The 24,310-nt window shown below is 33.5% G+C and overlaps 3 protein-coding genes across 8 annotated transcripts in view; 1 reads left to right on the top strand and 2 right to left on the bottom strand.

Annotated features, from left to right (window-relative positions):
• The window catches only part of LOC112045488 (dual specificity calcium/calmodulin-dependent 3',5'-cyclic nucleotide phosphodiesterase 1), a 201,681-nt gene that overhangs the window by 50,697 nt on the left and 126,674 nt on the right, over positions 1–24,310 (top strand). The gene's annotated exons all lie outside the window — the stretch shown is intronic.
• On the bottom strand, positions 1,599–6,410 carry LOC112045491 (maltase A1). The gene is made up of 8 exons (XM_024081672.2): positions 6,293–6,410; positions 5,995–6,152; positions 5,330–5,911; positions 4,861–4,968; positions 4,222–4,372; positions 3,480–3,675; positions 2,161–2,298; positions 1,599–1,763 (listed from the first exon to the last, which is right to left on the bottom strand). The coding sequence occupies exons 1-8, from the start codon at positions 6,408–6,410 to the stop codon at positions 1,694–1,696; spliced, it is 1,521 nt and encodes a 506-aa protein (XP_023937440.2). The 3' UTR covers positions 1,599–1,693.
• On the bottom strand, positions 18,815–23,538 carry LOC112045490 (maltase 2-like). Its single transcript, XM_024081671.2, has 10 exons — positions 23,364–23,538; positions 22,514–22,693; positions 21,957–22,114; positions 21,723–21,848; positions 21,170–21,625; positions 20,988–21,095; positions 20,752–20,902; positions 20,464–20,659; positions 19,789–19,926; positions 18,815–18,881 (listed from the first exon to the last, which is right to left on the bottom strand). The coding sequence occupies exons 1-10, from the start codon at positions 23,536–23,538 to the stop codon at positions 18,815–18,817; spliced, it is 1,755 nt and encodes a 584-aa protein (XP_023937439.2).

The raw sequence follows: 24,310 nt of genomic DNA on the forward strand, positions 1-24,310 counted from the left end.
GTCATCGTGATAGCCCAGTGGATATGACCTCTGCCTCCAATTACAGGGGTGAGTTCGAATCTGGTTCGGGGCATGCACCTCCAACTTTTCAGTTGTGAGCATTTTAAGAAATTAAATATGACGAGTCTCAAACGGTGAAGGACAACATCGTCAGGAAACCTGCATAGCGGAGAATTTTGTGTGAAGTCTGCCGATCCGCATTGGAATACTAGCCTAACCCCTCTCATTGTGAGAGGAAACTCGAGCTCAGCAGTGAGCCAAATATGCGTTGATAAAGATGATTCAGTAACCATTCCATGTGGATTGTATATTATTAGGATAAGTTAGCCGAATATTCGCTTAAAAAATTACTTTCTCAATAAAAAAAATCCTTACTTCCTTACATAGATTTAAAGCAGTATATACTCACCAGTCAGGTAAAATTAATTTAATAGAACTGTCCATAAAATCGTAAATCATCAAAAGCATTCCTCCTAAGCTCGGTTAGATAGGCACTACATTCCCAATATCGAGGCAGATATAATATAGTATCTACTACTAAACTAACAATGCAAAGCAGAGCGGGAATCCAGAGTACCCATGTCAGAAGAGACAGAAAGGAAGTCAGATGGGTATTCCAAATCTTAGTGCTATTTACAGGAAGCGAAATGTTTCGGGAACATTTGTGGAATTCAAATTACGGTATAAACCTTTCGACCAAACTGTGTTTTAATGTGGGTTTTACACTTCCTTTGTAAATTGGAAAAAGTTCTTTTATTTGCCGACGCAAAATAGGTGTTTCAAGTTTACCCAGTGTATGCACCCCGTTATTAATCGAACTTTTTGTCAAATCAAATCAAATCAAAATTTCATCGGTCAACATTGATGTTTGTCACACAATTAGAACGTCTACGGCTTTGTTTGAGGCGCTTCTTAAACATTGCTAGGTTAAAACTCAAGTTAGACAAGCATGTTTGTCAAATATGTTGGGGTGCCTTATATCCATCTCCTCCGTACCTTCCAAACGGTTGGAAAGATTTAGGAGTTTAATTCTTAATTCTTTAATAAAGTCCAAAATGTTGACACGGCCTCGCCTTTTTGACTAGAGAAGGCAATGATCTTAATTTTCAATGAGAAGGTCGTTAATTGCTATTTCGTTCGTAACTATTTTTAATGATTTCTTTAAATTAAGTCATTTATTTCAATTTGCATAACATTATGTAGGTATAACACGCATTTTTTTTATCTTTTATGTTATGTTTTTTTTTTTCAAGTAGAAGGTAAACCGTAAATAATAACCTTCCTGAAAATTATCTCACAATTTACTCACCACTTAACTACAGTAGGCGTTTAAATTTCTCAAGGCCTCGGTTCAATGTCTATAATGTCCTCATGACGTGTGAACTAAATCCAGCTGGTTTGTGAAAACAAAATTGTGTAGACAAGAAAATTAATTCTAGCACTCGTATTTAATTCATTTTGTAATATCTGTAAATATGTGGTGTTAATAATATTTAGAGAGTAGAGAGTACCTAAACATATGACAAAGTATTACTTGGAATATTATAATCTTTTCCATCTTGCTCGTACGTAATTCATAAAGGGAATCTACAGTCCTTGGTTGGAAGCGGTATATTATTCATTCAATGATAGATAAGAACAAGGCCACATAGATTTAATAAATTGTTTATTTAAATCTTAATAGGATTTTGTTTCACTGAACTATTTTCAAAACTAGCGATTCTCCATCGGAAATAGGTAAATTCGATGCTTCCAGCAACTCACTGAAACAAATAAGATAGAATACAAATATAAAATATTTTAATTCTTAAACCGGAATCAAAATGGAGGAGGTTCTCATTTTGTCTGACCCTTATTTCTTATGTACATGCTCCTGATTACTCAAGAAGCCTGAACCCATTTTGGTAATCTTTTTTTTTGTTTGAAACATTTGTGCTTCTCAAGTAATTTCATGGTCGTAAGCTTAAGATCTGATGAGAGATCCTGGAGTAATCGAGAGTAGGTACTCTTAAATTTTTTATGCAATAATAAATTCAACATAAATAGACGACAATCACAAGAAATTTAAACAAAATTACAAGTACCGCCAATTAGTATTGACTGAATCGCCAATTAGCATTAGAATAAGAAGTCGAGTAAAAAATATTAAGAAGAAATTACCCAATTTTTCTTGTCGAGTCAACGCTGCTTATGACAACTTCCAAATGACCCTCGACGTTCTCGAAGTACGTTAGATCTAAGTGGTAGTGATGCTCTCTCAGGTTTATAACAACCAAGTAAGTTTCACCTTCATGCCACCTGAAATTGATAAATGGTATCTAAGTAAAATACAAATTATTATTAACTACTCTTTTGTTTTCAAGGAAATACTCCTAAAAATATACTAAAACCTTTCAAGAAAAATATACAACACTTAAATAACTAAGAACCCAACTAAATCGGATAAATATTTTATTGATAAAATAAATTATTTATTTTTTTGGAATTTTGCGGAAGCACAAACATGAAACTTGTGTATCGAATACAGAACCTCATTTTTTAAGTCGGTTATCTGACTAGAGAAAGACTTTGCTCACTTTGCGATAGGCTAGTTAATTGGTTGATGACGATGATGAACTTATATTGTTAAAAATTAAAAAAAAAAGAAGTAATAAAAAAATGAGAGAAAAAAAAATAACAATAATACATTTAAATAACAATAATACATTACATTCAAATGCATTTGAATGCTCGAATGCATAACACTTTATAGAAATGATGACAGGTGTCAATCTTGACAAGCCGCTGATAAACGCGTTATAAAATGACACGTGGAAAGTTTAGAAATATCTCCCAGTGTATCGGATAAAGTTGTTTTGATAAGTGCTGAGTGCATAGAGAAATATATGTTGACACGTGATGAAATCGATATTGTTCCGTACCGACATCTGATAAAGGTCCCAGACATAAAACAAACCCGTAACTTGGAATTGTACCCTTTGAACGCAGAACTAAAATGTATTTCATATAATTAGCGACCCGTCAAATCTGTAATTTGCATGGGAAAAGATATTTTTATTTACAGCTTTACTCATCGATCTACTCGTATATAATATGTTTATACCTGTGTGGTTTTCCTCGCTATTTTCGCGTTTTGATATCATACTATGTAATTGATCCATAAGAACCTTCCTTGTGGGCTAACGTTAAAATTGGAAGAGCTGTTCTATAGTTTTATGATTTGCATTTGGTGGTTCAATTTCATTTGTATAGATCATAGATTATTCATCATCATCATCATCTCTCAGCTCTTCGAACTATGTGCCCCGCCCATTGCCACTTCAGCAACGCAACTCGTTGAGCTATGTCGGTGACTTTGGTTCTTCTGCCGATCTCCTCATTTCTGATTCGATCACGCAGAAATACTCCTAACATAGCTCGTTCCATCGCTCGCTTATTATTATTAGCTTAGATTATTCATGGTAGCATAAAAAACAAACCTTCTGAAAGCAAACACATCAGAGTTAAGCGCAACTGATTCAAATCGTCCGTGTCTGAAAACGGGTAGCGTCCTCAACGCGGCCAGTTTCTTGTACACATTTAAGTGTGATTTCTCTGCTGATTGTTGCACCTCAACGTTCAGTGTTTCATAGGTGTCAGCTACTGGTAACCATGTCTTATCAGCCGTTGAGAAACCTAAAATAGAAGATATATATCGACTCAAATTCTTAAACGTCTCGTGTTAAAGACTGCGGCGTTTAATATTTTAAGACTCTGGTTATCTATCACGTACTAAAATTTTTATTGAAATGGTTTCTGATAAACTGACATAAGTGTCAGAAGAACAAAAGGCTAGGTAGTTGTTTATTTGGCACAAAAGGTAAGACTTGCTATCTAGAATAGTGCTAGGCAGTTGGGCATCTTGCCTATGGGTGAACAATAAAATGGCCTATATTTCTTGTACATAATATATTGTTCTAATTACTCATATTAAGATATTTTTAAATTTTAAACTTAATTTGTTTGAACTTCAATTGTGTGCGTATCTAGTTTTAAATTGTAAACGTAATGGTAACATAATAAATACCTACTATTTATCTGTTTACAGAAGCATTATTTGAATGAAGCCTTTTTCAATGTAGCTTTTAGAAAGGAGAAGTTTCTCGCTATTGTCTAGTTCAAACACAAATTCTATCAGATTGGAACAGATAAAACTTTAATTAAAGTAACTATGCAACTAACCGGCATTCTTCCCGGAGTTCCACTGAAAGGGAGTCCTTTCTGGGTCACGCGATTTTTGATAGTAATTGATGGGGTCATCAGTGTTGCAGGCACTAGGGTCCACAGTGTCTTCCCAGCTGACAAATCCGTTTTGCATTCCTAATTCTTCACCCTGATGATCACAATATTATACTTGTAAGATTCTTATTTTATTATTTTTTATTTAAATAAATTATATGTAATAATAAGCTCTATTTAAATTCTCAAAACTCTATATAATAAAAAGAATCATTGTAATGTGTAAAATTATCTTTAATGTATTGAATTTAAAATCAATTTTGTCAATATATCGAACATCCTTCCAGAACGACAAATAGAGTCAATATCGGTCCGATATTGACTCTATTTACATCTATCATCTCATCTTAGATCAAGTAGTTTCCAAAATTTTCTCTTCACTATCACCTCCAATATTTTTAAAAATGAAAATTAACAGTACAAGCTCATAAATTATAATTGTAAGCCAGCGTTTGGCCTGAATTACTAGCCGCAATAAAAATAATGAAAAATTTATTTTCTAAGAACTTAAATATTTCTCTAACTGCTGGCATCATTATTATACTGAAAATAGTAAAATTATAAAAATAGATGAATACGTACCATGTATGTGACAGCGATGCCTGGAAGAAGTAACACGACCATATTGATTCCGTCGACTAACTTGGGACCAAACCTTGAAGCAACTCTAAAATTATCGTGATTGCCGGCCTGAAAATACGTTGGAGAACATTAAATAAAACAACTGATAAAATGTAAGTGGTATCATATAAGAATACAGAATCATTTCATTTATGTATAATGTATATAGTATCATTTAAGTATGGCTGAACCGATATTTATAAAATTAATTTTGCTTGGTTGTGCCTGCGTTTTGTGGATGAGAGTTATTAGATACGTTGCGCTTATGTGCAATTTTTTAAAACATCATAATAGGTATTTAAATTCAAACTTTACCTCTATAATCTATTCAAAAATTTTTAATATTCAATGCCAATCACAGCCACATTTAGACGTTACTTTTGTAGGGTCAGATATTAGAATTCTTAAAAAAGATTAAGCTTTTACTTACCACCCAGTTTGCTAATTTGTCTATTGGTTTGAAAGTCAGAAACTTGTCTAGAGCATATTTTATCTCAGCAGCGGAAGATTGCCCATTAACATCAGAAATGAGTACAAAATTGAAAGGCATCTGAGCACCTTCGCGGTCGCCATCTCCGAAATATCTCATTGTAAGTTGAGGAGAAGTGTAGGCTTCTGTCATCACTACCCTCTGTAGTCCATCTATTTCTTCATACTCGTCAAATAATTCTCTCCATTGGTATACCATATCATACGTTTCGTCTTGGTTTACTGTGTAAACATGATCTAGATAGTCGTAGCTAAGCGGATCATCAGTGCTTTTGCCACTTAAAGGCTCATCAGGAAACTTACCACCAAAGAGTTCCTTATCTACTTCAAATAAATGCGATATAGCATCAATCCTAAAACCGGCAACGCCCTTATCGAGCCAAAATCGTAAAACATTCTTCATCTCCTCAACAACAGCTGGGTTTCGGTAATTGAAATCAGGTTGACCAATTACAAACTGGTGTAGGTAATATTTGCCAACCTCTTCTCTGTATTCCCAAGCACTTTTGCGGAAAACACTATTCTGTAAATATTAAAATTTACATTTACTTTATTTTATTGTTTTATATTACCTATATTTCTACTGGCCTTATTTAAATTACCTACCCAATTATTTGGTGGATGCATCACACCATTTTCGTCTACTACTCCATCTTCCCACACAAAATAATCATAGTAATCTTCATGACCTCTAAGTGCCTCTTCAAACCAAACACTTTCATTACTGCCATGATTAGGCACAAAATCCAGTACAACTTTTATGTCTGAAACAGATTAAAAATTGATTTTGCGAAATACGTACCGTATATACTGTCATATATGTGTTTAGTAAAACACTGGCATTTTAAAATTACATACAGACACTTTTATTTTATTTAATTGTAAGATATTTTATACATTTTACCTAATTCCTTAGCCTTTGCAATTAGAGCTTCGAAATCTTCCATAGTACCGTATTCGTCATGGACAGCATAAAAATCAGCAATGTCATAACCAAAATCGTACATTGGTGACTGGAACATTGGAGATAGCCATGTTGCACCAACACCGATTTCTTTTAAATATTCAAGTTTCGAAGTTATTCCTGTAAAATATAGAATATCGTTATATCTTTATTCTATATATTAGCTATTTTAATTAAAATTGTTTTTTTTTTATTATAATTTATCGTAAATTAGTGTTTTTCTGATTTTTACAAAACTTAATTTTAATTAGATGTATACTAATGTACTACAAATGTAGTGGAGTAAATCCTATTTAAATATGTTCTAATACGATTAATTAATTTAATTGGATTTGCTTCAATTGTCAACGTAAACATTTTTCTATAAACAGAAGATATACAACTACTAACTTATAAATCGATCACCCATATTTTATAATACTAACAGACACCCCGAGGTTTCACCCACATAGTTCCCGTTCCTGTGAGAATACGGGGATAAAACATAGTCTTTGGTACTCGCAAACAGCGTGGCTTCCTACTTGTAAAAGAATTTTTAAAATTGGTTAAGTGATCCAGAGATTACCCACTACAAAGTCATCATAAAGTACAAAAGTATAGTTAAAAACTATCGATGAATGAAATGTATGCATTAATGAGTATTTTACAAGTACGAACAATGTATTATAGATAGTTTACCTTTTAAATCACCGATTCCGTCACCATCGCTGTCCAAAAATGATCTTGGATAGATTTGGTAAAAGATGGTGGTCTCCCACCATTGTAGGTCCCTCGATTGCACGAGGAGAAATAGTGCGGGTAGCACTACTATCGGGTTTAATCTATACAACCAAAATGTTAACTGTTAAGTTAATTATGTAAACCATAGAACGTAAAGCACTTAGCTTATGTAAAATAATATCAAAAATACTTAAGTTACTAAGATAGTTTAGTATTAAGATATTATATTTAAGATAGATTATATTTAAACATGAAAAAAAATACTTTAGAAAAAAAAAAACAAATATTGTCTTACTCACCTCATTGTGCCAAAAGAAGTCCAGAGATACCTTTCAGCGAGCTTGTATTATATAAAGAAAATTCAGGCAAGTGAGAAGTGGTTTCAAAAAGCGAGGGTTCCTTACACTCCTAAAATTACTCGTAACGAGTTTTTGTGCAATTTATGGTTATCGAATCCATTCATAACGCTATCTTAATATAACACTATTTCCTATTATTTGTGCCGAAAAGTGGACCCCGTCTAGTGGGACCACGCTAAGAAAAAGAATAGGATTATGATGGTTTTGAGGTTATCATTTAATATAATTATATCACAAGAGTATAGTCAAGAAGTTCTACTTTCAATCTACAGTCCTGTCAACCTTTTCATCAATGCGGTGGGTCTAGGCTCCAAATATTTTAGAAAAATGAACGCTTTCCAGAAGGTTAAAGTAAGCTTGATAAAAATTTTAAAATGTAAATAAAAAAAATACCAGCTACCACGTAATTTAATGGATAGATTTCTTTTAAGATTCCTAAAAATAATCTATAAAGTAAAGTAATAACCTTAATGTTAACTAGGAATTAAGGAATCCTAAAAGTAATCTATAAAGTAAAGTAATAACCTTAGGTTATTAGGTAACACTAAGGTTATTATTACTTTACTTTATTATATTACTTTATAGATTACTTTGAGGATTCCTAAAAGTAATCTACCGATTTAGATAAACTGAGCACTTGAAAAATATGTCCACGAGTTGGTAACGACACACTTGTAGTATAAAGTGAGTAATCATATCTTGGTGGTGTTTTTGAGATAAACTTTCTTGTCGAATTTGTGATCGAAGCATCCAGATCTTTACAATTCCACTTATTATCACCATGCTATCATTTGGATATATTAATGTATGTTCTACTTAAAAGAAAATACACAATACGACTTTTTTGCCAAGGACTTGAACCTGATGTATATTAATGTATGCTCTACGATATAAAAGAAAATATTATGAACTTTCTCAGAACTCGAACCCGGGATATAATAATACAAGTGGCCTCTTGAAAAACCCTTTGAAAAACCCTTGAAAAATCATTTAAGCCCGCCCTACACTTGCGGAACTAATTCACCACCCTTGTGAAGATTCACATTTTGTTTCGTACAACGAGAATGGCCTTTTGTATTCGACTTCTATACTATACTTTTTCGGTCTTATTATTCGTTTTTCTTCGTAATTTGTGGTATGCAAATAAGGTTATTACGGTTTAGTTATTAATAAGGTTATTAATATACATAAATAAATGAACTAAAATATGGCTGTTAATGATAAGGAATTACGTGAATCAATCACATGAATCCGCGAACGCCGAGTGCGGAGCACATTTAATTTCGAATATTTTGTATAATACAGTCGAACATAGAACCTCCTTCTTTTTGGAAGTCGGTTAAAAATTACTATGGTATGATATATGGTATTACTATGGTAGGATCTATTTAGTTATGTAAAAAACTAAATTTTATATATACTAATTTATTAGATAAAATTCATAAAATAAACAACAAATATTTAACAAAACAAATTATATTAACAGCTTCGAAATATTGATGAATTAATTAACAATTTCAGAATCAAATGCAAATAAACATGAAGGAAGTATACTAGACATGAGAAGGTTCCTCACTTTGGAGCTCTGACAAGCGCTTTAACCTTCAAGCTCCACAACAGTGGGTTTAACATTTTAATAAGGTTCTATTTTAGAAAATTGGTTTTACTTTATTTAAAAGATCATTTTTAAAAATATTAACGAAAGAAATATTTAAGAAATATGGATTTTATCAATATAGACTTGTAATATATCCGTATTCTCGGTTTTTAGCTAACAACTTTCAAAACCAAGGATTCCCCAGCCGCTAGTTCAAGGTTATCTGCGTCTACCAAGTCCCTGAAACAATTGAATAAACATTTTAATAACAGTTGGACTCCCATTACTATCTACTGTGTAGCATTATAAATCAAATCTTCAAGTACAAACACAAATACAAAGAAGTCGGTTAATTACCTATTATCAAAAACTTTGAAAAAGTCAAAAACGATGATTTTAGAAATTCGATAGAAATGAGATCTTTTAATCAGAAATTTGGAATTATAGAGTCAAATATTAGGAATAATGAAATTAGAAAGAAGGAAAAAAAAGTAAATAACCTAATTCCAATGTAAGAGCTACAGACAAGACCCTATCCTTAATTATGGTCATCACAGTATAAAAATGCTGATATCTTCAGATTTGCTTATCCGATCTGAACTAAATTATTAGTAAGAACTTCCTACTAAAAAGCTTTCTGTCCAATTAGAAACTACAATACTTAAAAACACAAAGCAAATTACACACTCATAACGAAACGGACGGTTCATTTATGGTTTCCAATATTGCGTTTTCCCTCTAGCTCAGCATAGCAAATGGACGATGAAATTTTAAGACTTATCATGATAGAAAATATACTCGTACTTTAAGATTTTAGTCCGGTTATGTAATCGTTATTTTTATTCATATTATACAAATCATTAAATTACTATCAAGTACATTGCTAAGACTTAGCACAAGTTTATCTTTGAGTCATAAATTATAACCGTGGTCAAATTTCGCAGCACTATATTATTCTACTTGTCATGGCGTATTTACTTAGGCTTCTTAGAAAGCTCAACGCTCTTGGCTGAATAACGAATTCTGAGGCTTCATAAATCAAATATTTCTGTCACCCGAATATTACAAAATGTAATTTTAGGGCCTGGCGTTTATTAACTAAACATAGGATCGAGCATTAACCATAATACATTAATTGTATTCTATCTCTTTTATAGCTTTTAGTATGAACTATAATCCATTAGGGGTACAATAAAGATTTGTGGGTGATTTATGTATAACGATGTTGGTTATACATAAATTACCCACAAATCTATAGTTAGTTATTTAATGAAGGTTTTGAATGTAGCCCTAATTAAAGGGCCATAAAGACATTTTTGTGTAAAAGTAATCGGTGTACCATTGAAACAAATATAAATCATATTATTTATATTCATTATCAATCTATATTCGGCTCACTGCTGAGCTCGACTCCACCTAGTCCACCAACTAGTCCACCACGCTGGCCTAATGCGGATTGGCTTCTTCTTGATTTCACACACATTCTCACGAATGCAGGTTTTCTCACGATGTTATTCCTTCACCGTTTGAGACACGTGATATTTAATTTCTTAAAATGCATATAACTGAAAAGTAACATGCCCCGGACAGGATTTGAACTTACACCTTCCATAATTATATTATAGAACGTATATTTATGCAAATTACCTCGTAGGTACAATGGTTACGGATTATGACAACTCTTTCTTTTAAGAAAGTGATAAAGAAGCTGACGATGTTGATAGTAATATGTACAATGCTCGTTCACGAGTAATGTGTTGTACGGATCAGCATAAAATGCCGAGCATTAATTAACAACTAAAGTTTTAAATGGATCCTTTAACCCTACTACTAGCGGTTGCCAGTCCGTGATGACAGATTGACTGGGCCATACGATAGTTAATCCTAGTTTCCATCTGATAGTATCAGCGCTATATTTGATCAATAGTGTCATTAAAGGGTATACCTGTAGAAGTAAGTCAAGTGATCATTCCGGTTATGATTGATAATGTTACTTTGTGTATTTGCCATCCCTGACCCAAAGTGCAGAATCTAGTCGAAACATAGTACGATAATAGTGCAGTGCACGATATCCTTATACTTAGCACGTGATATTTAATATTCTCCGATAAGTACATAAATATATAATGTAAGTAAACGCAAAATTGTACATGTGTTTGCTGTGTAGCTAAGTTCGGATCACTTTTTGCGGTGATTTTGTTGGTACGTAATGTAATAATTATTATTTATTAGTATGTAATGTTGATCTCATACCCATTTACTCAACATAGGTAAGTAACATACTTACTTACTGTTTGTAAAGTATAAATACATAAGTAAATTTTAAACACGTACCCGATTTCCTTCGGGGATTCAACGTTGTTGATGACAATTTCCAATTGTCCCGATACGTTTTCGAAGTAAGTCAGATCCAAATTGTAAGGTTGTTCTCTGAGGTTTATTACGATCACGTAGATCTCACAACCGTACCACCTGTAATGAATTTTAATATCATTGTAAATAACAGTATCTACCGTACGACCGCCGTAGTGACGCATGTTGTACTTCTTGTTCAGAGGGCCTAGTTTAATACTTTTACTATCGCGTTGACGTAAACGCGAATTTCTAAGGAATTGAAACAGCACCATCTAGTGGCACTACTGCACAACTGTTTCAATTCCATATAAATTCGCGTTTACGTCAACGCGATAGTAACAGTATGAAAATATTGAAAACTCCCACTAGGCACACTGTAACGTAATCGAGGCTTACAGTGTCGTATTATAGACCAAGACTCCAGTGCGATCTTACACAGCAAATTTTTTCAAAGATGAAACCTTAGGTTTTTAGTAGCATCTCATGTGCTTTGATCCTGGGCGGCTTGCTAAGCTTCTGGAGCGAGCTCGGTTGGCTGGAGTGACTCCAGCACCAAATGAACCTACGTACAACGGCCAACTCTTAGTGGCCAAGTGCGGAAAAGGCCCAGGAAAGAACAAGAAGTGCTTTGAATACCTGCATCTTTGAGGAGATTTGCTCTGTGACACCTGACCAGTGAGAAAGGTGACTATAAAAAGGTGTCACGTAGCTTAAATTCACATGTGTCAGGTCGCACTGGGATCTTGCTCTATTACAATTCGACAGAGTGAAATCTCCGAATTCGTTTGCAATTCGTTAATTTGCTCTGTCTTTATATAGCACAGTCAACAATTTCTATACCTCATTAAGCCTATTTTTAGAATATTTTTGTAAGTGCCCAATTTCTTTTGTTCTAAAAATATTCAACTTTATGTAAATAAAATTTTATTTAGAAGTCTGCAACGCATTAGCAGTCTCTGGTATCGCAGTTATAGGCGATGATAATAATCACTTGACATCAAGTGACTTGTCGACAAAATTATACAAGAAAATATTTTCACCTATAATTGCTACGGACAACCTACGTTTAATTTATTATTTTAAGTAGATCAGAGGATGGCAGATTTCTTAAATTATGATTACCATCTATACTAATATTATAAAGCTGAAGAGTTTGTTTGTTTGTTTGATTGAACGCGCTAATCTCAGGAATTACTGGTCCGATTTGAAAAATTCAGTGTTAGATAGCTAATTTATCGAGGAAGGCTATAGGCTATATATTATCACCATATTCCTACGGGAACGGGAACCACGCAGGTGAAACCGCGCGGTGTCAGCTAGTTATCTAATAAGATTATAATCATAACGTTTAAAACGAGTAAGTGCTTGTGAGCTGAGCGTAATTAAAATAAACGCATTTGGACTACTACTTTGTGTGCTTTTATTTCATCATGCTAAAATAAAATAAATTAATAAATAAATAAACATTCGCAAAGTAACGTACCTTCTAAAAGCGAATACATCGCGATTAAGCGCAACGGATTCATATCGACCATGTTGGAACACTGGATCCTTTCTCAGCTTTGCTAATTGTTTGTAAACTTTCAAGTGGGACCTTTCTTGCTTTAGCTCAATCTCTACATTCAGGGTTTTATAGCTTTCAGCTACTGGTAACCAAGTTTTATCGGCTGTCGAAAACCCTAAAATAAAAAATATTATGTACATATTACTAATATTATAAATAAAGAAATTAACAAAATTAAAATTATGCGTTAGATAGAAATTTTAATTTTGAATTACAAAGTTTACGGCATTCAATTATGTCTTTTACATATTAATTATCTTTTACATATTATTTATTGCTCAGGATTTTTTAAGCAATTAGCAATTAATATACTTGACTACGGCTCGAGGCCGTGGTGTTTAGAAGTCTATACAAGAGGCCTATGTTCAGCAGTGTATCGGCTGATGATGATGATGATGATGGTGATGATGATGATGATGATGATGATGATGATGATGATGATGATGATGATGATGATGTTGATGATGATAATGATACTTGACTAATCTAGGTGGCATCATACGAAACGCTAAATCACGCGATACTTATTTTACGATTGCATGGTAATGGTATTCTCTAACGTAACGACATCTACAGAGACCAAATCTGAGCCAATTTGGAAAACATAAAATCTTAATGTAATCTCTGGGAATCGAACCTAATTCCCTCTCCAGGTACAACTTACCAGCGTTCTTTGTTCCATCCCATTGGTGAGGAGTACGCTCGGGGTCACGCGAGACTCCCATCAGATAATAGTCTTTGTCAAGAACTATGGGATCTTGTGTATCTTCAAAACTGACCGTGCCGTCTCTCATTCCGATTTCTTCTCCCTATTGATAGACAATAATCTTTTTAACATAGAAATGGAACCGACTTCAAAGAAGTATTTTAATTTTTTTTTTTTATTGAGAAAGAATACATTAAGGAACATAAGCTAACTTATCGTAATGGCTATACAAATCATGCCCACGTGGAATGGTAGCAATAATACTGGCTGCATTTCCGCGCTGGACAGCCAGGCTAATCCTTTGCGCAAAAAATGAGCCAGCCCTTCTGTTTTTTCATTTTAACACAACACTACTAAAGCCATTTTCATAAGCATTAAATAGAACCAATCTGGAAGTATAACTCTTTCAAACATAAATGGAATTTTCAAAATTCGTTGATAAATGACGAAGTTATGAGGTAACGAACATTAAAAAAAACGTGCGTTGTATTGAGAACCTCCGCTTTTTTTGAAGTCGGTTAAAAACAAGGTTTAGTGGTTTAGCCGTAAAGCGTAACAAACACACAATGTGACTCGCATTTAATAATAAAACTAGCGGATTTAACCCAAGTATATTATTTATATTATGAATTTAAAACTTCTTAAATCACATTATTGTGAGTATTTTTCTGGTTAATACTTTTTAAACAAACTTTTAATTTGTTTTATTTATTTTAGTAAATAATCTAGAAGGGGATGTAAAAAGGGAGGACTAAACTAAAAGAATACCAATATATATTCTTTGTAATATAAATTCAACTCATGGCAAGTTTTGTTTGAATTTGTTCAGTAGTTTTGAGCATGGTGCGCTATCGACAAAAAGGCAGTCACACAGACAGACAATATATAATATATTTTTGGCTTCAGTATCTATATTATATTGTCATTCGACAAAAATTTTCAAAATACCATAAAACTCGTATACTCGTAAGTAAAGATAAGTTTAGAAATATTACTCTACCTGATAAGTTACACCAATTCCTGGTGAAAGTAATATAATCATGTTCATCCCATCAACCATCTTTTGACTGAACCGTGACGCAATCCGATGATTGTCGTGATTGCCAGCCTGAAATATTGTTTACGAAATAAGTAAAATATTTTAATGGTTCTTCTTTATTTAAAAAATGACAAAAATACGAGTATAATACTTATTAACAGAGCCGTGATAGCCCAGTGGATGTGACCTCTGCCTCCGATTCCGGAGGGTGTGGGTTCGAATCCGGTCCGGGGCATGCACCTCCAACTTTTCAGTTGTGTGCATTTTATGAAATTAAATATCACGTCTGTCTGGTGAAGGAAAACATCGTGAGGAAACCTGCATACCAGAGAATTATCTTAATTCTCTGCGTGTGTGAAGTCTGCCAATCCGCATTGGGCCAGCGTGGTGGACTATTGGCCTTACCCCTCTCATTCTGAGAGGAGCTCAGCAGTGAGCCGAATATGGGTTGATGACGACGACGACGACTTATTAACATCTTTCTGCTGGCCTATTTGCAAATATGTTGGAAACAGCATAATGCTGTGTGGATAGTAGAGGAACTCATTTTCTCTGTGATGTGTTTGTTTTTGTGTTTTTGTATCTTTGACAAAAGTTTTCAATATAATTCCGGCTCCACATTTTTTTTTATTCTTTACAAGTTAGCCCTTGATTACAATCTCACCTGATGGTAAGTGATGATGCAATCTAAAATGGAAACGGGCTAACTTGTAATATGAGGATGAAAATCCACACCCCTATCGATTTCTACACGACATCGTACCGGAACGCTAAATCTAGGGAGGGTGGTAACTAGCCACCACCGAAGCCTCTCACCAGCCTGACCTGGACCAATTAAGAAAACCTCAAGCCCAGCCGGGGATCGAACCCAGGACCTCCGTCTTGTAAATCCGCCGCGCATACCACTGCGCCACGTAGGCCGTCAAAATTTGCCGTGAGGCTCCGTGAACAGGCACGGACGTGAATGTGGACGGTTTTCGTTGGGTTCACGCAAGTTCGCGCCTGTTCCCCGATCAGAGTCGGTATTTTGTCCCGCGACAAAGGGCGCCTCCTTCGCGCGGCGTTCACGCATACACATCCACATTCACGGCCCATCTAAATAGTAGAACAGTGACACAGCAAACAAAGTTATTGCTGCAGCACATTCTACGTCCATTTCGCTACAGGTCCTTCGAGGCCGTGGTGGGCGTGGAATCGAGCCGTGAATGCATGGCGAGAATTCACGGCACTAATGTGAAGCCGGCATAAGATGTACTAAGAATTATACCAATGAAGATGAAGTTGAAGAATAATTAAAATCCCTATTATGTCAAACAGACTTGGATGACTTTATCATCCAATAGCATAATAACTAACTTAAATAAGATATTTATGAAGAAAATATTCACTTACCACCCAGTTTGATAGTTTATCTATTGGTTTATATGTAAGATATTTGTCCAAAGCATATTTTAAGTCAGATGCAGAAGAATTTGCATTAACATCAGAGATGAGTACAAAATTAAATGGAATTTGAGCACCTTCGTGTTCCTCATTACCAAAATATTTCATTAAATTGTCAATTTTATTCGTGTACGCTTCAGTCAACATAACTCTTTGGTAACCATCTTTCTTTGTGTATTCATCAAATATTTTTCTCCATTGGTAAACCAAGCCATAAAGTTCTTCTTGTTCTCTGGTATATATGTGGTTCAAATGATCATAGTGATTTGGATTATCTACAAACTGGCCGCTTGCAGGTTCATCAGGATATTTCCCTCCATAAAGGTTTTTATCAACTTCCATTAAATACATAACAGCGTCCACCCTAAAGCCGGCAACGCCTTTGTCAAGCCAGAATCGTATAACATTGTTCATCTCCTCAACAACTTCTGGATTTCGGTAATTTAAATCAGGTTGACCTATCGCGAACTGGTGGAAGTAGTATTTTCCCACTTCTTGTTTGTATTCCCAAGCACTATTCCAAAAAACGCTAAGCTACAAATTAATAATAATAATGATTAAATTTTTATTAATTGATTGAATTTCAATTAAAAGTTTTGAATTAGTTACCCAATTGTTTGGTGGATGCATGACACCATTTTCGTCAATCACTCCATCCTCCCATATAAAATAGTCATAGTACTTTTTATTGCCTTTCAGTGCCTCTTGGAACCAAACACTTTCATTGCTGGTATGGTTAGGTACTAAGTCTAATATTATTTTGATGTCTGAAATATTTTTAAGAAATAATTATAGTTTGTCTAACTTGGAAGTATGTCTGGCTTTTGGTGTGGTGGTAAGGCTTACAGACAAGGGTCTTTTTTGTTGGCTCCATCCAAAGCCTCATCTCAAAATATATTGATACAATATGTAAGTAATGTTTCGGAATTGAGATTACCTAGTTCCTTAGCCTTTGCAAGCAGATCTTCACAATCTTTCATCGTTCCATATTCTGGCTGGATCGCATAAAAGTCAGAAATGTCGTAACCAAAGTCGTACATCGGTGATTTAAATATAGGTGAAAGCCACGTAGCATCAACACCAATATCCTTCAAATACTGCAGTTTGGAGGTTATTCCTGTGTAATACATAACATTCGAATATTATACATTTTATCCGACTTCCAGTAAGAGTGTAATGATTAACGAGTATATGCTGTAAATTTAAATATGTAAGTATACCTATATTTTTTTGTTGAGTGCATTTTAGGTATATATATATATATCTCATCTCGAAAAGCCTGTAATGCCTAGCTAGTAGACCTTCGTAATTTTATTAAAGTTAAAAGTTTGTTAGTTCTAATATAAGTAAGTACATATAACTTACCTACCTACTATGAGTTCTCATTGATGTACAACGTATTTTAATTTTTTTTTAAGTGGATTACTTAAAAATGGTCTAGGCCATTGAAACAGCGTGATAATGATAGCTTACCCTTTAAGTCACCGATACCATCGCCATCACTGTCTTTAAATGATCGCGGATAGATTTGGTAAAAAATTGTACTTTCCCACCATTTCAATTCCTCTTTAGCTTTAGCTAGCAGAAAAAGAGCTGGGAGTAGTAGTATCGGATTTAGCCTGCAAACATAATAAATATTATAATAAAAACAAAGTTCCTCTGAAAAAAAAAATAGGTATCTATAATAAAAACTGCAAAATCTAGGCTAGGTATTTTGTGCTAAAATTTACTGTAAGCCGTATATTGAACAAGGAAAAATTTTAAATTTTGAAATTTTATCATAAGAGAGAAGATAAAATATGTTTTAATGTCTTACCTCATCTTTCTGAACCAAATAGTGTACTAGTTCTATGAAATTTAATACATGTAAAAAATATTCAAAACTCTCATAAAATGGATACCAGGCACCATCCGCTGACCTTCGTAGTCAGTTAAGTAAAGTTAATTCAGATGGTAGACATTTTTTTATAGATTATCCAAACTAGGTTGGCCATAATTTTCTTTAATAGATTTTTTTATTTTGTTAATTAATTTGTTATTACAATTTATAAACTCATTTGGGGTTTTTTTAACGTGCTGAAAATGACTTGAGTTAGTATCGACGCTGCACATTTTGCTTATTCTTAGAACTTACTTATTATTTAACAACTATAGACTTTTAAAATATACTTAACTATGATATTTCTCAATTTTGGTAAAAGAAAATACAAATATATTTCTACTAAAATATATTAATATACAATAGTTACGCATTTAAATCACACATGTTGCTGAAATAACTACAGATTAAATTCAAATACATTTATCTCAAGCAGGTTTAGTTTACATGCCGGTCAGAAATTTTGATCTGAGAAAATTTCGTCTTCTTAACTACTGTTTCTCTGCCTATGGTTTTTATATATTGTAATGAGAAAAAACGGCTAAAATCTTAATTTAATTTTAATTTTTTCCTTTTTTTTAAATTTATATTGCATGTATAAGTAGTATTTTAGATAATGTAAATAATTATGAATGATTATTTTACAAATTTAAAAACGAATTGTTAACTAATATTTTTGTCAAACGCTCCGTTTGTAAAGGTGACGTCATGAAACAGTTGATAAATTTTAAGAGAAGTCGTAAAATAAAACATAATTTATTTACCAAAAAGCATTTATTTTTTACAATCGTATGAATTCATTAAAGTAACTTAACGACGACACTTTCATATCCAGCGACGGGTAGGGCGGAAACGTTGAAAATGTCTCTGTAAACAAAAATCATAAATACATACCAATTTTTATGATTACCATACTTATTAGGTAGTATATAGGTATAATTGTTATTTTAGCTTTTTATGACAGAGACAGAGAACATCCTTGGACGAGCCAAGGATGTTCTACCTTCTTCCGCTTCTACTTTTCCTTTACTTTTACCTCTTCTTCTGTCGCAAAGACAACTTTACTATGTTCTGGTCAAATTACATGATTGCCTGTTTAAGAGGTGAGAGGGTGGAACAGTGACACACACACAGGCGTGTTTCGTCAATTATTACAATAAAATGCTTATAAAAAAAGTATGAGTCTCAAAACGCGCATGATGGGTTCCGTATCATTGTTTATAAAAACGGCAAAAGGATCGCGTTTGTTGTATGAAAACTTTAACTGTCTAACTACCACGGCTGATGAGATACAGCTTGATGACATACTGACGGACAGCGGAGTCATATTAACAGGGTCCTGTTTTACCCTTTGGGGATCTAATTATGGACATTTTTTTTGTGCAGTGTTAAAATATATAATTTATAAATAACAATTTTTGTATTCTTTACAAGTTAGCCCTTGATGGTAAGTGATGACGCAATCCAAGATAGCAGTGGGCTAAATTGTTAGGAGGAGGATGAAAATCCATCGCAAATACTATAGGCTACGAAGGTAAAACAAGGGTGGACGTCTGTTCTGTAATGGGCCGTTAAAATAAACCGGTAATAGTGATAGCGATAATATTCCTAACCGTGACCTTATTCAGCGAAAACAAACACTGCCAATGAGAATATTCTGTTCAATATTTTACTATATTATTATATCCCTGAGCCTGAAATGAATCGACCTTTGTAATTATTTGTAAACCTAAATTGTAATATGTTGAAGTTATGTATGATAATTACTATTTACCCTTCATCCTTGGGAGACTGGACGCTTCTAACGACCACGCTGGCGTCACCGTGAACATTCTCGAAATACGTCAAATTCACCACATGTTCTGTTTCCCGCATATTAACTATCACTAAATAAGTCTCTTCCATATACCATCTGTAAATAATCAAAGTCACTTGTTTATAAAACGAATTACTAGATTCACTATAAAAATATATTAATTTTAGTAGAGACTAGCTGATGTTACGCGGTTTCACCCGCGTGATTCCCATTCTCGAAGAAATCGGGGATAATATATAACTAACAAACTCAAATAATATTTTTTTTAATCGGACTAGTAGTTCCTGAGATTAGCGCATTCAAACAAACAAACTCTTCAGCTTTATAATATTAGTATAGATTATCATTGTCTATAAAAATGGTGATAACTATAGAAAGTTCATTAAGTAACAATCTATAATATTATTTAGGTAGGGAGAATAACACGAGCGAAGAAGGGGAGTGTTAGTTAACTGTCAAGGATATCCTTAACCCTACACCCATCGGTCACAAGTTTGAGGCTCTGCCCGGAGACTTTCTCTCTGCCAGGCGATGGATCCGGCACCCTCAAATTAAATCCAAGGAATTCTAAGATATTCGCATCTCTCTTGAAAATTATCAATAGAGAAACTCACCAAATTTATCAAAAATTACCTTTTAAATGCAAAAATATCCTTATTGAGAGCCAAAGAGTCCAATCTGCCATATTTGAAAGCATTCTCTTGCCGAAGATCGGCTAATGCTTGATAAACTTTGAAATGAGATCTCGCAGCATTTTTTTGAACTTCCACGTTCAAGGTCTCATAGCCTTCAGCAATTGGTAACCAAGTCTTGTCTGCAGTAGAAAATCCTGTAAATATACAGAATATTATGTATCTATAAGATGACACTAAATAAATACAATAAATAAATGGTTAACTTCCCAATATTTTAATTCCTTACCTGCATTCTTTTCTGCATTCCATTGGAATGGCGTACGCTCAGGATCTCTTGATTTAAGAACGTAATTGATAGGGTCATTGGTATTGCAACCCGCTGGATCTACAGTGTCTTCCCAGCTAACATATCCATCAACCATTCCCAATTCTTCACCCTAGTTAGAATAATAATTATTATCAATAATAAAAATATTGTTAACCATAATAATTTGTTGGTAGATTAGACAGTATGTATCTCACCATATATGTGACAGCTACCCCAGGGAGCAAGAGTACTATCATATTAATACCATCGACTAAAGAAGTTCCGTAGCGCGTTGCTGTTCTACTCTGATCATGGTTGCCAACCTTTTTAACAATAAAAAGATTAAATAAAGAATTTAAATGGGGAAATTAATTTAAGTGGTTATATTTTTACTTACGACCCAATTTGCAATTTTATCGACAGGCTTATAAGTTAAAAATTTATCGATGGCCTTTTTTATATCAGCTGCACTAGATGATGCAGAAGTGTCAGTGATCAAGTCAAAATTAAAAGGCATTTGGGCCCCTTCTATGTCACCTTCACCATAGTATCTTACGACGTCTTGAATAGTTGCATAAACTTCAGTCATCATAACTCTGAGCAATCCATCTTTTGCGGATATCTCATCGAATACATCTCTAAATTCGTAGACCATGTAATAAGTTTCGTTCTGATCTTTTGTATAAATGTGATTCAGATAATCGTGAGATTCTGGATCAACATCTATCCTGCCTGATAATGGTTCATCTGGATATTTTCCTCCAAAAAGTTCCTTGTCAACTTCAAATAAGCAGTTCACGGCATCAACCCTAAATCCAGCAACTCCTTTGTCCAGCCAAAAACGTATAATATCCTAAGAAGAAATAAAATTTTATTATTTTTTCCTTTCAGAAGTTAACCAGGCAGTATATATGTATATAGGCAGTATACAGTATTTTTAGAATAATTACCTTCATTTCAGCGACTACATCAGGGTTACGATAGTTTAGATCTGGCTGACCAACAACGAATTGATGCAAGTAATATTTTCCGACTTCTTCTCTATATTCCCAAGCGCTACCTCTAAAGTGGCTTAGCTAAAACATTTAATATCTTATTATTTTATAATATTTAAACAATATTGTGAAATAACTGTGAAAAAATCGCTGCTTTATGAAATATGTTGGTAATATTTCTTTACCTACCCAGTTATTTGGTGGTTGCAAGTTTCCATTTTCATCTACGACTCCATCTTCCCATACAAAGTAATTGTAATATTTCTCATTCCCATTAAGAGCTTCTTGAAACCATACACTTTCGTTTGAAGTATGATTCGGTACCAGATCTAATACGACTTTGATGTCTGCAAAAAGGATTTGTGTGACCATTTTATTCCGAGAAAATTGTAATTCCTTCTACAATATGAAGCTCAATAGATGTTTTCAATTTATAGAACGAGTTTCGCTTGTAAGTGGTTTTAGAATCATTATAGTGGAACATTTTACTACCCTTTTAGAAACTTGAATTGAATGATGAAAACAGCTATAATACAAAATATATAACAAAAAAAAATTAAATTGTGATTCTAAATATCCAAATGTTATCTATTATATGTGGCAAAAAACAAATCATTTGCATATTAATAATATTTAGTTATCTTTTGTATATATAATCTTTTAAAGTTAAATTAAATTTAATAATACTAGTACAAGTATATAATATTATACAACAAAATATCACACTTACAATTTTATCTACTTACCTAATTCATTCGCCTTATCTAGAAGCTCGTCGAAATCCTCCATAGTTCCGAATTCATCGTGAATTGCATAAAAGTCGGCGATGTCATACCCAAAGTCATACATCGGGGATTGAAAAATTGGGGAGAGCCATATAGCACCAGCACCAAGTTCTTTTATATACTCCAATTTTGAAGTTATACCTAAAATATATTAAACTAAAACATATATATGACCGAGTTTTCTTAACTATTACTTATTTATAGCGAAAAGAGTAGTGATAAAAGGGAATGCCTATCCCTGGCCCTAGCCTAACCTAACCACCCGGCAATTTACTTAAAAAATCTTGTTATTTCTACTTTTATAATGAAATCATTACTTTATCGAAAAAAGTTTGCGTAATGTTTTGCGACACTTTTCATTTAATTTTAATTTGTCTCTAACGGGGTCAAGCAAAGATAATTGAGAATCTGAATTTTTCGACATTTTTTGAGATCATTGGTTTGTTTGTTCGTTTTCCTGTTTGTTAAGTATGTTGATAACAGAAAAAAATACAGCTTCAAATGTTACTTCGCCGCTTTTCGAGCTAGAAGAAAAGAAAAAATGTTTTTTTCTTCAAGAAACATACTTTTATTGCATAAGCCAATTATATTATTTAACCAGATCCTTATTTATTCATCATAATATCATATCCATAATCCATATACTTTTATTTAAGTGGGTATATCTGGAAACCCGGGGTTGTATTGGCTGGTGAACATTCCCTTAAATGCGTTATTTTACACGCAGAAAGAGTTTATTTTATTTATATTATTTTTAAGAAATTTAGCTTTCTTTGGATTTTTAGATCTTCAAAAGCTTTTTTCAACGTACCTTTAATATCACCAATTCCATCACCGTCACTGTCAACGTAAGAACGCGGATATATTTGATACACTATAGTGGTTTCCCACCACTCTAACGGTTTCTCATTTTCTTGTTTTATAGTACTACCCGCACAAAGTATTACGTAAGTTGAAACTGCCAAAAAAATAAATATCTCTTTCATTTTTTTTTTAATAAATCGCCCAATTTTGCTTGTAGAACATCAAAGAGTGGCTGGGAAAATTAGACACTAACAGATTTATATATGCCTGACGATGAAAATTCAAGTGTTTTTATCAGAGATAGTTCCGATGATTTTGATCTCATGTTATGCAATTTGTGATTTTCTTGTATTATTCATACTATCAGAAATACAGAACTATTTATAATATACTAATACTATAAAGCTGATAAGTTTGTCTGTTTGTTTGATTGGTTAAACGCGCTAATCTCTGGAACTACTGGTCCGATTTGAAAAATTCTTTCAGTGTTAGATAGCCCATTTATCGAGCTTTATATTATGTCTTTATATTCCTACAAAAACTGGAACCACGAGCCACACGGGTGAAACCGCGCGGCTACAGCTATTGTTTCTGTAAATGCCTATTTGGGTTAACCTAGGCTGAAGTTTAAATTGCTCTCCGAGACATTGAACGATTTTTCAGATACTACTTTAAGCCAATTCAAAGAAATTCTCTATATTATAACTTTCACTAGAAACTGGATTGTTCCAACTAATTTATACAATGATATAATATTCTTATCAGACAATGGACGTCCACTGCTGGGTATTGGCCTCTTGTAAGTCTGCAGGATTTTGCGGTACGAAGTCGCCATTCCAGCTCCTTGAGGTTAGGACCCCAACGTCTATCAGTTCTTCGAACTATGTGCCTTGCCATATTATTTAGGTAAATATTGTCTGATATCAATAATACTTCGTTGGAGATAGATAAGAC

Source organism: Bicyclus anynana, chromosome 3 (assembly GCF_947172395.1).
Source record: "Bicyclus anynana chromosome 3, ilBicAnyn1.1, whole genome shotgun sequence".
Taxonomy (NCBI): Eukaryota; Metazoa; Arthropoda; class Insecta; order Lepidoptera; family Nymphalidae; genus Bicyclus; species Bicyclus anynana.

What these genes read in the sequence shown, in the direction of transcription:
- LOC112045491 (XM_024081672.2), bottom strand. Translation starts at nt 6,410, where the DNA reads ATGTTCCAGTCACCAATGTACGATTTTGGTTATGACATTGCTGATTTT. An exon ending in GAACTCCGGGAAGAATGCCG is followed by an intron (nt 3,676 to 4,221) that starts GTTAGTTGCATA and finishes CTTCTATTTTAG; the next exon opens with GTTTCTCAACGGCTGATAAG. An exon ending in GACTCGACAAGAAAAATTGG is followed by an intron (nt 1,764 to 2,160) that starts GTAATTTCTTCT and finishes TATTTGTTTCAG; the next exon opens with TGAGTTGCTGGAAGCATCGA.
- LOC112045490 (XM_024081671.2), bottom strand. Translation starts at nt 23,538, where the DNA reads ATGAAAGAGATATTTATTTTTTTGGCAGTTTCAACTTACGTAATACTT. An exon ending in TGCAACCACCAAATAACTGG is followed by an intron (nt 21,849 to 21,956) that starts GTAGGTAAAGAA and finishes TAAATGTTTTAG; the next exon opens with CTAAGCCACTTTAGAGGTAG. An exon ending in GATATTTTTGCATTTAAAAG is followed by an intron (nt 19,927 to 20,463) that starts GTAATTTTTGAT and finishes GATTATTTACAG; the next exon opens with ATGGTATATGGAAGAGACTT.